The sequence below is a fragment of the Silurus meridionalis genome, chromosome 17 (assembly GCF_014805685.1).
Source record: "Silurus meridionalis isolate SWU-2019-XX chromosome 17, ASM1480568v1, whole genome shotgun sequence".
Classification (NCBI taxonomy): Eukaryota; Metazoa; Chordata; class Actinopteri; order Siluriformes; family Siluridae; genus Silurus; species Silurus meridionalis.
Window position 1 is genome coordinate 5,101,377 of NC_060900.1, and position 15,062 is coordinate 5,116,438.

The window sequence follows — 15,062 nt, forward strand, 5'->3', positions numbered from 1 at the left end:
CTGAAGCATAACCATTTTTGTTCTTATTCAGGTGCAGTGGTAGAATTTACACCATATGTATATCAATGTGATTATATTTATTACTATGTTTAATCTGCTTGCCTGGTCACTTGAACTAAAACTGTTTGAGCCATTAGCTCTAACACAAGTAAGACTCTAAAATAATAATTGGGACCTAATTTGGTGGTGGTTTTGGTGAATGAAGTGGTTTTAAATAAAACCTATTGCACAATGAACGTTCATAAAAATAAACACACTGATGTGAGTCTGTATATATATATATATATATAATACATACACAAATTGCTTTCTTTTATCTAGTTTGTACATAAATTGACACTGTTTTTTTTAGTCCATGGTGTGCTCTTATGGAACCCAATACAGCCGTTCAACCAAATATATTTTACCTTAACATTGATACAACTAAGATCTAAACCCATTACAATACATTCCCAACAATCACAGCTCCCAAACTTTTAATTTTTTCCCATTTCTGAATGAAAATAAATTAGAAATCTTATGCTTTATAATAATTCGGATTCCTACCGGTTATTGTGTGGAAATTGACCGTAGACTCTCGAAGGTGACTGATGCTAAACATCACTGAAGGTGTTTTTTATTTTTTCAAAGCCCATCTACTTTATTTACAGTTGAAGGTGGAGTCAGAGAAAGCGTAGTGGTTTGGAAAATGAATTAGTGCACACTCCATTCCCCATCAGTCCACTTCATGGCTTCTGTTTGTGTTGACATAATAAATTAGCTGAACGACAAAGGCGGACCTGCTTATATAGTGAAAGCTTGGCAAGTTCATTTATAATTTTGCCCAAATGTGAAAAATATCTCATGTTCATAAAATATATATAAAGTAGGTGTAGAATATATAACACCAGATTTAATCATTTTGCTTGTAATCCAATTTAATGAACAAGGTAAATTAAAAAGGTACAAATAAAACTTTTACACTTTTGGGGTCTGATGACTGGAATGGGAACCGTGTATCTCATCATGTGTCATCTTTTATCCAGGTAATTCTTTTGAGGAGCACAAATCTGCACAATCACACACTAAATTCTAGTGGTACATCATCCCAGATTAGTGGATATTATAACAGCAAATGGAGACTAAGTGTGGAATTGAATAATGAAGAAAAAAAAATACACAATAGGATTCTATGGTCAGGTGTCCACAAAACTTTGTCCAAAAATATTAGTTGTCTTGGCAAAAAAAAAAATTAAAGGTTTTATTTTATATTGTAATTAAAACAAAGTGTGACGGGGCAAAATGGTAAAAATGGACATTAACATAAACATTGTTCCTCCTGCCAGTACTTAATTTTTAATTTTGTATTGTTATAAAATTTTGTATACAAAAAACTATGCATGTCCTGTTAGGACTTTCGTATAAAACTCTCAACCCTGAGCATTTATTATTTTAAACTCTAATTGTACATATACCAAAAATATCCATTTACAAATCCAAATTTGAGTTGATTTTGTGATTCATTTATTACACTGTAAATATATCTGATATGCAGGGCTCATGTCATGTGATGATAATGCAATTGTAGATAAAACACTATATACTAATACATATAGATACCGTTACATTGAGCAGCCTGTAGGGGGGAAAAAAAGGTGGTTTTGAAGTAATGTTTGTTAATTTCTGGGTCAAATATAAGCTCCTGAAGTCTACATTCACAATAACTCAAACAAAAGAAAACGATTGCCTCTTCAAAACAGTGGAATGCAATCATGCTCTCTAAAGCATTCCTAAAGTGCATAAACATGGATTGTTCTTCAAATTTTCTCTTTTCCTTTTTACTTCTCCCCTTGGAAGAATGCGAGGACCCTTAATCTTCCTTCAACCGACACAAATAAAAATTGCTGCAAAAGTTACGGGTTTCCTAATACACTTCATTTTACAGCATAGAGCGAGTAATCGTACTCCATTTCCATGTCCTCTTCTTCATGGTCTAAAAGGCCATACTTAAATTTATGGTACACAACACCATCCTGCCCCATGTACACAATCTCATCTTCAGCATCATCTTCATCCTCGTCTTCGTCCTTATCACAGTACTCACCCTGAATTTGGTCCCGGAGCGTGGCCGTGGTAAAGGCAGGCTCTTTGTCCAGCTTGGCGTAGCCATTGGATTTTACAGAACGTAAGGCAGGCAGTTTCGAGTGACAAAACATGAGGAGCAAACCCACCCCTAATATGCCTATAAACAGCAATATTATGGTTACAGTCACAAGGGCAATATTTCCTGCAGGCACTTCCTCTTTGCTTCGGAATTTAAAGTTGACCCCTGGGATGCACTCATCGATGAAAGCTGTGACGGAGGAAACAAAATAATTTTAGAAAATACCAAAAGCATAGTTACATGGCCTGTTTGCTGTGCACACATTTAAGTCATCTAAGTCTTTAAACGTGAAACAACATTTTTTAAATATACTGAGAGAAAGAGCATGGCAATATGGTTCCCTCCATCGTTTGCATATCCCCACATCACCAACCTTATTTTCATTTCCTCAAATTTTATATTTAATATACAAAGAAAAATATACGCTATAATTAGCCTTTGGACTTTGTATGCATCCACTATTTTTAAGTGCCTATACAACGACCAGGCATAACCAGACATTATAACATTATGACCAGTGATTGAATAACACTGTTATACTATAACCTTGTTAGTGGGTGGGATATACAGTGGGGGGAATAATTATTTGATCCCCTGCTGATGCCCCTTACAAAGAAATAAATAGTCTAGAATTTCTTATTGTGGTAGATTTATTTTAATAGAGAGAGACAGAATATGAAAAAATGTGATCAAGTGAAATAGGTATTTGAATCAATTTTTTTCATTCAAACCTCTCCACCACCATGGGCAAGGCTAAAAAGCTGTCTAACGACGTCAGGAACAAATTTGTAGACCTGCACAAGGCTGGAATGGGCTACAAGACCATCAGATTGTTGCCTTGGCTTTATGTTTTGGGTCATTGTCATCTTTAGTGTTCTGGCTGAGGTCAGGATGTTCTCATCCAAGATTCTGCAGTGCATGGCCCCGTTCAGGTGGTGAAGTTTTCCTGTACCCTTAAGAAGAGAAACAGCCTCAAAGCAGAATGTTTCCTCCTCCATGTTTGACAGTAAGGATGATGTTCTTGGGGTCATATACATCTGAACACATCATATTCTCCCAAGTCTTCTCTGAATCATTTAGGTGTTTATTAGCAAACTTCAGATGGCCCTGTTCATGTGCATTCTTGAGCAGAGAGACCTTGGTGTGTCTTTCATAAATATAACAAGCTGATATTCTAAAGAACCAGGACTAATTTGTATCTTATGAACAGTCAATAATTCTTGTTGGTTGGTAGGGGATCAAATACAAATTAATTTAACCTTTCTTTGATGTTTTTTAAAGTATTTTTTAAAATTCTGTCTTTGTTAAAATAAACCTGGCATAAAAATTCTAGACTTATGTGTTAGAAGCAGGAAAAATGGACAAACATTAGGATTTGAGCGAGTTTGACGAACGACAAATTGTGATGACTAGACGACTGGGTCAGAGCATCTCCAAAACTGCAGCTCTTGTTGGGTGTTCCCGGTCTGTAGTGATCAGTATCTATCAAAAGTGGTCGAAGAAAGGAACAGAGGTGAACCGGGTCAGGGTCATGGGCGACCAAGGCTTATTGATGCAGGTTGGGAGTGAAGGCTGGCCAGTGTGGTCCGATCCAACAGAAACTCCTGTAGCTCAAATTTGGTAGCTCGACGGGTCGGGACTGTTTTAGCAGCAAAAAGGGACCAGCCCAAAATTAGGCAGTTGGTCATAATGTTATGCCTGGTTTGTGTAAGTGTTTGATCAAACTAGACTCCTTTACAGTTTTTAGCGAATATTGTTTTGATGGACATTAGGATGATCAATGTTTTGGATCCATAATTTTCTTCTTAGGTTTTTTTTTTTTTTCTCGTTTGTAAATGTTTACTGCAACATGAGCTTTTTGCAAAACTAACAGCACAGTAGCCAGTAATACCCAAACACATGCTATAGCAATCTTCATCATCTAAACATGTGTGTGTCTGTTAATCCCGGGGCTTTATTTAATTAGGTGGAATAGGGAACTGATTATTGGTTTTAGAACTATGTAAAAGATTTTACCGTCATGGCATTGGCAGCAATCCCAGGGCAGCGGAGACGAGTCCTTGTGATATTCTTTTCCACAGCAAGCTAAACACCGTCCATCCTCTGACTGACGATGTTGAGCATGGCAGTTGGTGCAGTTGAACGGCCCCTTGCCTTTACACTCTAAACACGACGGGTCACATGCTAGGCACTTAACCTCCGGGCTCTGTGTGTGACAAGTAGAAATTTAGAAATGTGTAGTGTTAGTAAACTTAGGTGAATGGACTACACACTAGGGATACACCAATCCTCTACCACTACTCCCCACCATTTTTCAGGGAACATGTATACATGCCTTAAGATTTCTTCTTTCCTGGCACCTAGGTGGTGGAATCAACTTCTAGTTGATGTTTTCGAACAGCTGCATCACTAGCAGTTTTCAACTAAATTCTAAAGACTTAGCTCTTTTACTTAAATTAGATTAAATAGAGTTTAAGACTGGTGTAATTGTTGGTCTGTGTCCTGTAATGTACCAGGTGTTATTAAAATGTTTAATAGTCCCTAACTGGTGCTATTCTGACCTTTTGCGTTACCACGTCTGCGAATTCATCATGGACGGCAAGTTAGAACAAAGAGCAAACCTGAACTTCTGCGTTAAACTGGGCAAATCTGCACCTCGAGTCGTTCGAGGTGTATTTACATATATTAATTTTTAGATGTTTCAAAACACTTTTGTATGTCAGTCTGGATAAGGGCATCTTATACAGGATAGAATGTAGTCAGAAAATAAATCTCCACTACTATTACTACTACCTATGAAGTAGGATTATTGGATAACTGGAAACTATAGATACATGTATCTAATACACTGGTCACTCAGTATTTCTTTTTTAGCATTAATTTTCTAAATGCAAAAAAATGCAACCCTTTTCCACCAAATCAAATGTTTGTTTGATCCCCATTTATGAAGCGTCATATCTTTATTTTAATGCACCAGAGTCAGTGGTCATCAATGTAAGGTGCAGGTTGCGTTACCGTGGACACAGCGTACTCTCCAGCAAGACACAAGGATGAACAAATGCCACCCATCTTTTGAAAGCCCTCATAGCAGGACAAGCAGTATAAAGGTCCCGATTCTATGGAGCAGATTAAACAATGATTAAACAATTCTAATCAAGAAACTTAAAATATATTTTTTTTACATTTTTAAAATTTGTACATTTACTATTATTTGAATAGGGATGATTTGATATGTTTTAGTGTTGGCTTTGGAAGAAGTTTACTTCCACAGGTTTTGCAGGATGGGTGACACCGCTGGCACACTTTCTTCCAAGTATCAGCAAAGTAGTTGGATGGGCAAACATGCACACAAATTCCTTTGGGCTTTAACAGGAAGTAACCGGCTTCACAGCCTAGGCAGTTCATCTCGCCAGCGCCCGAACACTCAACACATGACGGGTCACAGGGCTCGCATGTCCCAAGGGTGTCATTGCCGTAGAACCTAAAGAAATGTTCACCACTATTATCGGTTGAAATGAAGTAACTAAGACAAGAACAGAAGTATTGTGAATTGAAGGTTAGGTGGGCTTGGATGGATGGATGGATGGATGGATGGATGGATGGATGGATGGATGGATGGATGGATGGAAGAAAGAAAGAAAGAAAGAAAGAAAGAAAGAAAGAAAGAAAGAAAGAAAGAAAGAAAGAAAGAAAGAAAGAAAGAAAGAAAGAAAGAAAGAAAGAAAGAAAATAAAAAGAAGCAAGAAAGCAAGGAAGAAAGAAATAAAGTTTTACTTGTCATATATAGACTACAGCACAGTGAAATCTTTTCTTCACATATTCCAGCTTCTTAGGAAGCTTTGGTCAGACCACAGCATCAGCTAGGTTACCGCACAACTGGAGCACAGAGATTTAAAGGTCTTGCTCAAGGGCCTAAACGGTGGCAGCTTGGCAGGGTTGGGGCTTAAACCCCCAAGATTTAGAGCCTTAAACATTGAGTTACCACTGTAAATTACTGCTATTAAACCTCAGTTTACAAACTTCCTGTAGTCCCCAAATCTCACTCATAAGAATTTCACACCAATATAACATTGCAAAGACTGGAAATTATATATAATATCTATTTTTTACTATAAGTAAATGCCCCAGAAGTTACAAATAAAAAAATACATGCTGAACATTACAAAACTCATGGACTCATGTTTAGTCTGTTGTTCTTTAAAAAAAAATAATAATAAATCAGAGCCTTGGGATTCAAGGACACACTGTATTAGAAGTGTTGCTTTAAAAGAAATGCTGCAATGAAAGTCAAGTCCATAAAAGAAAAGAAAGATTATATTTCTGTATAATGATTTCTGGAATATTCTGGATATTCTCAAGATTGGTTTCTTCCCTTTTAACAACAAAGTACCGTACACAAAGTACACTGCTAAGCAAACAAACCAGTTGATAGGCCAAGTTCTTGAGGTGCGTGATGTCTTAATTTTAAGATCAAATGTATTATCTGAAATCCTATTCTATTCGATCTAAAATGTAGCCTTATCAGTTGACCTTCTGGCCTACTATGCTTTCTCAATGTCCCTTAATTACGCATGTTTTAAATATAACGCACTGTAACATTTACATTTATGGCATTTGGCACACACCCTTATCCAGAGCGACTTACAACTGAGCAGGGGAGGGTTAAGGGCCATGCTCAAGGGCCCAGCAGTGGCAGCTTGGTGGTGGTGGGATTTGAACCTTTGACCTTCTGATCCAAAGTCCAGTGCCTTAACCACTGAAACAAGGATCCTCCAGGACTAAGGTGTTACATAAAACATCACAAACTAACCCAAAACTAACAAAAGCAAACAGACCTATACACAGGACTACATAAAATATAATTGTGCAAACAACATTTAGTGGAACAACACAACAACGCTGTAACAATGCAGCGCTGATCGGTACACAAAGCTAAATGGGAGATAGTTGATATAATAATAATAAATACTGTGCATATAACTGTTTGGTGTTCATTTGACGGCAGGGATACAAACTGCAATTAAGGTGTTTGAGTAAGTGTGCGTGTCTTAGGAGTCTTGATGGCTTTTGGGATCAAACTGTTACACAGTCTGGCTGTGAGGGCCCTTGCTGCTTACCTTTTTTCCAGAAGCAGGAGGGTGAAGTGAGTGTACGAAGGGTGCAGAGTGTGTGTAAGGGGCACCTAGCTATCTGAATGGAATAAATATTTCATGTTATGGTAGTTGGTTTTATTTATTTATTTATTTTTCTCAGCTTCAGAAATGACCAAAAACAGTTATACACACGTGTATATATTCACGATATAACTTGAGAATGGTAGCTCAGTGATTAAGATGTCGGACTTCGGATCGGAAGGTCGTGAGCTTAAAATTTCCAGCATCACTAAGCTGCCACTTGAGCAAGGCCCTTAGTTCTCAACTGCTAAGTGGTATAAATCTAGATAAAATCTTTTTGACTAAATGCTTTGGATAAAGGCATCTGCCAAATGCCATTAATGTAAATGTTAATATAGAAACCTCTTATATTAAGAGTGAATGCACATGACTTGCTGTAATATGCACAAACATAAAAATAAATACAGAGTTTGATTAGACATTCAACCTTCACGCTGTGGGTATTTAATAATTCTGTGTATGCTTTTAAAATAGCATTAGCTGCTCTGTAATTTGATCCAGCTCTTCACACATTTATTGTTTGAGTGTGTGGTGCCCTCTAGTGATGGCATGACAAATGCCAGTCATGATGACAAAGCAGAATGGGATAAATCTGACACTCAGTTCTAACTTCCTTCCACCGACCCGTAGTAAGGCGTCCTTATTGTCATCCAATTACAAAAGTATCGAATGATGAGGAGGCAAAAAAAGGAATGTGACCGACATGAATGCGTACCTGGAAGGACAATTTTGCACACAGGTGTTTCCCAACCTGTAAAGGCCTTTTTTGCATCGGAGGCAGTCGTTACTGTGATGCCCACGGCACACTGCACACGTCACATGACACCTAATACATTCGTGCTCATTCATGTCACTGTAGTAACCATCCGGGCACACGGAAACACACGTGTGATCTGTTTGGAGAGACAATGAGACTTGGATTTTTAGCTTCTTATTTAATAACATACACTCTGAAAAATAAAAGTATTCCCTTGTGTTATATAAGGTTTTTATTGTGTTGTATTTGAACAGCTACACTATATGGACAAAAGTTTGTAGACTAACATAAGATTCAAATGAGTTCTTTGAACATCCCAGACTAGGACAGTTTTTGCTGTTTTGCCGCAGACTCTTTTTGCTGTTATTGTAACCTCCACTGTTCTGAAAAGATGTTCCAGTAGATGACTAGTTGTGAAGATTTGTGCTTATTCAGACAAAAAGGTGCTAATAAAGGGCAGGTACTTATTTACAGTGAGGAGGCCTTGTGTTCTGAGAACAAAGGTGTTTCAGTGTTCTGAAAGAAAAAAAGCTGTTCTCATTTGAATTAAGGTAAAAGTTTTATAGCAGGCCACTCAAGATCTTCCACTCCAACCTACGTAAGCCAATCGTGTGCCTCCAAACTTGTGGTAACAGTTTAGCGAAGAACCACAAACAGTTGGAAATGTCAGGTGTCCCAATACTTTTGTCCATCTAGTGTAGTTTAAATGGTACAAAAGAGAAGTTGGATGAAGCATCATGAACTCACTGTGCAGGAAACCGTCAGAGCGGCAGCTGAGGCACAGATGTTCCTCTGCGCCTGAACAGCGGAGACAGCTCGGGTGGCACGGTTTGCACTGGCCATCTTTATCCTCAAACGTGTTCTGAGAGCAGGTGCTGTAGAACTCGCAATGGCCGTTAACATCTTTCCTCATGTTGGGCTTGCAGCTGAGGCATGAAGAAGGGTGAGGGCCAGAGCAGGTCAGGCAGGATCTATCACAGTCTGGAAAATATACATACAGATGCACACAGACACAACCAGTAAGCTTTAACCTTGATGGATTGCTGCACAAAAAAATAGAGGAGGACATAAAAATGAAAAGTTATTCTTTAATATTTAATATTTTTCAAATAATTTTTTACCAAAAGACAAATGATTGCAGATGTAGAATTTATTGCTCTTCTCTTCGCATGTGTCTCGGGTGCAGACTTAATCCAGTCAATTTCACATTATCCCAATAGAGAAAAAAAAATGTAAATACAAAAACCACCCTAATGTGTCGAATGATGACAGAGAAACCATGAAAGCCGGCTTGTGTTTTGAATGGCAAGATTCCAATTTTGAGTTTAAGTCCTATTTAGTTCATCTGTACACCATATGGAACACTGTTTTGAAAAGAAAGCACTGTTCATCTCAATACTGTTTTTGCTCTTGTTTGTAATTAGGCTTTCATCTATCTGTGTAGACAAAATAAAAAACGAACAATGCAAGAGTGTTTCCATTTGTTTTGAACCAATGTTGTAGTCAGTGGAAGAGTCTAAACAGAATAAGTACCAAAAGCTATTACATGTAAAGGATGTTTAACTTATTTGATTTCTAAGCGCAAAATACAACAAAAACACAAATTCGTTCAGACACAATAGACCAATGATGGAAACTACAAATGTCGAAAAAAGACAAAACATGGCAGCAATTTAATGATTTAGAATGACAAAAGTCTTTGAAGAATGAAGCAAGAGAAACCATGATATATGTTACTAAAAGCCATATGAATAGTCTGGGGATGTAAGATTTGTGCTGGCCAACATCTGTGCAGCATCTGGTTGTGCAATGTCTAGCTTTTGTTTGTACAGTGGCAGCTTTGGCTTATGTTTCTTTTGTTCCATATACAGTTATGATTCATTTAATCATATATATATATATATATATATATATATATAAATTATTAGGGGGCTTAGAATACGTCCCTTTGCAAGAAAACATTTTAAATATCCTGTTATTCTTTTTCAATTCAGTCTGTGACAATTGCTTATATATAGCTCTCTATATTTCCGTAGGGACATCCTGACAGCTGTGATGCTTCATTCAGATTTTGAGAAATGCCAGATCAAGTGTTTGTTAGATTGCAAAAGATTGGGCGGTTGTAAAAGTGTGTATGTTTGAGATTGACATACCCCGACATTCAGCCTTGTCCTGGTATGTGGCTGATGGACAAGTGGAAAGACATGCTCCATTGTAGCGGACATCTGTAGGAGACGAGCACGATATGCAGTCGTCTGCATCAGGCCCATCACAGGCTGCGCAATTTTCATGGCAACGCTCACATTTCTTTTCTTGCACATTTGGAAAGTAGGCTTTAGGACAGTCATCTAAACACATGCCATCATGCAGGAAATAGTACTGCTCACATTCTGATAGACAGACAGACAGGTAGAAAGCAAGAAAGAAAGAAAGTCAAGCCACTTGTAAACTTCTTGCATGTTAGCTGCCTACTACTGTATATACACAGATTAGAATTTAAAATGTATAACATTTTCTACTAGTTTCTACTAGTTCTTGACCTTGTTTAAATGTATCTTATAAAATTCCTTAATTATATTGTACCAGTAAATAACCCCAGTACAATAGAACTAAGTGTATTTTTCCTTTCAAACTTATCTGCCTTCTTTCCAAGAGCATCATAACAGCAGTCCTTACCACTGCATTGGCCTTTTTCATCACATTGGGTGCAGCTGTTAGGACACTGCTCGCACACGTTGCTTTTGATATAGTAGCCCTCAGGGCAGTGGACCACACAGGTGTGTCTGTGGAGCAGGTACTGCTGCTCACAGCTCAGACAATAACCAGGCTCGTTTTCACACGAGACACATCGTTCAGCACAGCTACGGCAAACACCACCTTCAGGGTAACCTCTGTGGATAGTCAAACCAAATGAGTGTATTGCTTAGGAAATATGCCAGTATTTAATTTCATGATTTATAATTTTAGATGCAGTGTCACCTATATGAACAAGAAAACAATCACACACAATCTGTCCTGCCTTCTTTTAAAAATCAGCTTACACACACACACACACACACACACACACCTATATCTATATATATTCTAATCAACACAGAGCATGAAGACAAAATACTCTTGTAATTGTTTCAAAGTAATTATAGTGTAGTTTATATTACATAAATCATCAGGACATCAAACAGAAATGTTTCCACACGGACGATTTTAATTGCCGGATGTGTGCACCATGGCAGATTTGAGACATGGTGCATCAGTAAAACAAATGTTTATTGATTACATTTATTTTATTTATTTTATCTAATTAAAGAAGGGATGTGATGAATTAGTGTGTTGCGTTGAAGGTTTATATTTTTTATAAAAATGTTTTAAATAAATTATTGATTAGATAGATAGATAGATAGATAGATAGATAGATAGATAGATAGATAGATAGATAGATAGATAGATAGATAGATAGATTTGCATATATATTTATATATGTGTGTGTGTGTGTGTGTGTGTGTGTGTGTGTGTGTGTGTGTGTTTGCTGTCTATTTGTCACATATATATCGCACGGTACATTCAAACTATGTTTAGCAAGGGCGAACAACCAAGAAGTACACACGTTGTACAGTTGGAAACGCATAAGCCATTCTGGAGATAGAGGTGACTTCTACACTTGAGGCACTGTTGGGCTTTGTCACACTTGTCACACCCTGGTGGGCAGTCCTCGCAGTGTCCAGTTGTCTTGTTCCCAAAAGTACCCGCAGGGCAGGATGATGTACAGATATGGCTGCTTGCAACTAAAAACAAACCTATAGGTATACACACACATACATAAACATATATACTTTTTCTTCCCTAACAATGTTATCTCACATTTTAATTGAGATCATTTTAAGAAAAAGAAATAAGGAAGCACTGGACAGTCAGCAGCCTTACCGTCATTGCAGATATTACACTCATCAGCCATAGGCCCCCAGCACAGCTTACAGTTAGAATGACACTGCTCGCATTCCCCCTGCTCTATACATCACATATACGTGCACAAACACACACACATGGGTTGAGAGGAGGCAGAAGGCACTTATGCAGCAAGCAGTAATTTTAAGATGAACCAAATGTATGATTTACTGTCTTCAGGATGAGGCGCATAATAAGCAGATGCTAATTATAGCAGTCAGGGGCTTGTGGAAAAGCACCAGTGTATAAGTATATTCTCCATGCTCATTTAGATCTAGATATGACATTTAGCCTAATACAAATCTTTACATTTAGGATTAAAAAAATTTTCCAATACTACAGAGAACATGGTTTAATAAATTTATTTTATTTAACCTGATCAGTCATTTAATTCATACTATATTAGGCTTAATTAAGGTGTTGGTTTACCATTGAGAAATTTGAAGGGGCCACAATGGACTGTTTGGTTCATGCTGACACACTGCCCGTCCAGTAAGCGCATCTCATCTTCACAAGAGTCGCAGTCGTCAAAGTACGGGCCGCCACATGAGCGACATTCGTGGTGGCATGGCTCGCACTCACCTCTTGCGTCAGCATAAAAACCCTCTTTACATTTCGCCACACACGTGCCGTCTAGACGAGAATGAGACATGCTCTTAGGTCAGCTCATAATTAAGGGGTTAGGATTTTTACAAAGTCATGACTATCACTGTAGATATAAATTTAGGTGTAACTACTTAAAATGTAGCATTGTCTGTTATTACATTTAGCACACAGAGAGGAAATGTCAAACTGTATAACAAATGTATCAATCTACAAAAGAACAAGTTCCTTTCATTCCATATTCCTCTCATTTCTACCATGCTGCAATTCAGAGGAGAGAACGTTGGGCTGGTAGCAGCATGTCTATCTGTCCTCACCTACCATCCACATAAACGTTTATTCCGCTTCCCTAAGGCACCACACACACAATTCCAACACACACTTCCAACCAGACTTTTACAAGCAATCAGATATAACACTACACAATGAACAACATAAATGGAAAAAATCTAATTTTTGAAATCCAAAATTTTAAACTTAATATGGGTCTATGTCAATTTTGGTTAACAGCTTCCTCCATTCCTACAATTCCATCTGACTACCTAATGATCGTAATGTCAGTGAGATTCAACTCGAATTAATTTATACCAAATTCATCATCTTTTTGAACAGTAAGTGATTCATGCTAAAACAGCCATCAACATCATTATGTTTGCCACAGCATAAATCTTTACATTGCCAAAGAGCTTCAGTTTTAATTAACATGATGCTAAACAAGAAAGAATTGTTTTGCTCTTTTGTTTTTCAAAGCCAAAGGAAAACCTGCCATTTTTTTCTCCTGTTAATCCCCATTGTACCAGCATGGTCCTTTGTGACAATTCAAGAACACATTTTTAATATGTTTAAAGATTGAGTCTGGTTTTCACAGGGGTGCATTGTTGACTGCTAAACTAAAAAGTTTTTAATCGTTAAATCAATCTTGGGTACCTGACAGAAAGAAGTTATCTTCACAGAGGTAACACTGGGACTCATCGCAGTTGATACAGTAATCCCCACATGGACTGCACATCATATAATCATCATTTCCATACGTTTTCTCCGGGCAAATCTTATGACAGCTTGTCGTGAATCTAAAACGAAGGGATTTCAAATGTAAAGATATTGAAACAAATGTATAGAATTTCGTGAGTTATTTTAACAATTTATAAGACTTACTCATAATATCCATTCAGACAGGACATGCAGTGTGCTGGATTGACTGACAAACAGTGGAGAAAAAAAAATTGGTCAGTTAACCAACAAGATGATAACCGAGAATGAGCTTCAAAAAGAGTTTCACCACGCATCAGTAAAAAACGTAAGAAATACAAATGTTAAATTGATCAAAAATAGACATTCAGAACAACCGATGAACAGGTTGTATTTTATACTCCGTGTTAGGTTTAAGAAAGTTCACCTGCTTAAATCATCACAGATTTTATAAATAAACCAGCCAGTTAGCTGTCTTGTTCTCTGTGTACCAACAGGGGGCAAACCAACATTGCCCTAAATTGGAGATGAGATTAGATCCACTTACTCATTGGTTAATTTAATCAGATCGTTGTGAAGCAACTCTGCTTCAGGGCTGCCACATGGTGAAATCCAAACTGAGCAAATATTCTCCTTCTTCAAGACTAAGGCCAATACATAGTTTATGTAATTGAAGCAAGAATGCAAGGCGCCAAGAAAACTGTAGGCCTTCAGGGCATGTAGATTGTTTGGACTCGGTTGGTTGGACATGGTTGGATGATTTGTTTGAGGCATGTTTGCTCACACAGCATTAACAAGAACAATAACGCATGACAAGCTGATGTGCCAGTGAACATTTCACACCTGGTGCCATTAGCAAGTTTTAGTTTCAAAGTAGGTTATTAGAAATAGTAGTAGTAGAAGTAGTAATAATGGTGTTTATTATTTATTTTCAAATATATAAATAAATAAATCACATATTTAATCAATCTACTTATTAAATAAAAAAATTTAAAAAAATTAATTTTGGAATAAATAAAGCACCTACTGAGTCCAGATCAGTTTTGACAAACTCAGCTCCCAAAAAGCCCCCTGGACCATAAGAGGGAAATGAGAAACTCGCTTCTTATCAGCCACTCTTTAATCTGATCCAGTTGGCCCGTATTTGATTGCATGCTTATCTCAAGAGAAACCAGCTTGCATCTAGCACTTTGATGACCCACACGCGACATGGTGTGACATCGTTTCATCTTTGCCATCAGTCTAAGTCCGTACTTAAATGGATGAAAAGACTTAGGAAGAAATGCAGCAAGATGTGTGCTTCGTAGGATAGTATCACACATGCACGCACACAGAGACTGCTTCGTTGGGCATGAATATATTTGTATTCTGTGTCAGATAAGCAAGAATGTTAAGACTGGGTAAAATGGGTCATGTAACACGAGTTGCAGTGCTGTGCTAGACGCAAACTTTTGACTTTTTTTTAAATTACAAT

At 37.5% G+C, this 15,062-nt stretch overlaps 1 protein-coding gene across 2 annotated transcripts in view; it reads right to left on the bottom strand.

The window, feature by feature from the left end:
* Positions 1–1,486: 1,486 nt before the first annotated feature.
* The window catches only part of pcsk5b (proprotein convertase subtilisin/kexin type 5b), a 40,716-nt gene continuing 27,140 nt past the window's right edge, over positions 1,487–15,062 (bottom strand). Inside the window, exons 25-37 of one of the 2 annotated variants that reach the window (XM_046872311.1) lie at positions 13,775–13,817; positions 13,547–13,689; positions 12,446–12,649; positions 11,996–12,079; positions 11,679–11,868; positions 10,751–10,965; positions 10,228–10,464; positions 8,822–9,055; positions 8,033–8,210; positions 5,407–5,624; positions 5,159–5,259; positions 4,160–4,349; positions 1,487–2,332 (exon numbers count right to left, since the gene is read on the bottom strand). In XM_046872311.1, coding sequence (XP_046728267.1) covers positions 1,914–2,332; positions 4,160–4,349; positions 5,159–5,259; positions 5,407–5,624; positions 8,033–8,210; positions 8,822–9,055; positions 10,228–10,464; positions 10,751–10,965; positions 11,679–11,868; positions 11,996–12,079; positions 12,446–12,649; positions 13,547–13,689; positions 13,775–13,817 — 2,456 coding nt within the window. In that variant the 3' untranslated portion in view covers positions 1,487–1,913. Of the gene's footprint in view, positions 2,333–4,159; positions 4,350–5,158; positions 5,260–5,348; positions 5,625–8,032; positions 8,211–8,821; positions 9,056–10,227; positions 10,465–10,750; positions 10,966–11,678; positions 11,869–11,995; positions 12,080–12,445; positions 12,650–13,546; positions 13,690–13,774; positions 13,818–15,062 lie in introns of those variants that run through there. The other variant, XM_046872312.1, reaches the window with a different exon arrangement.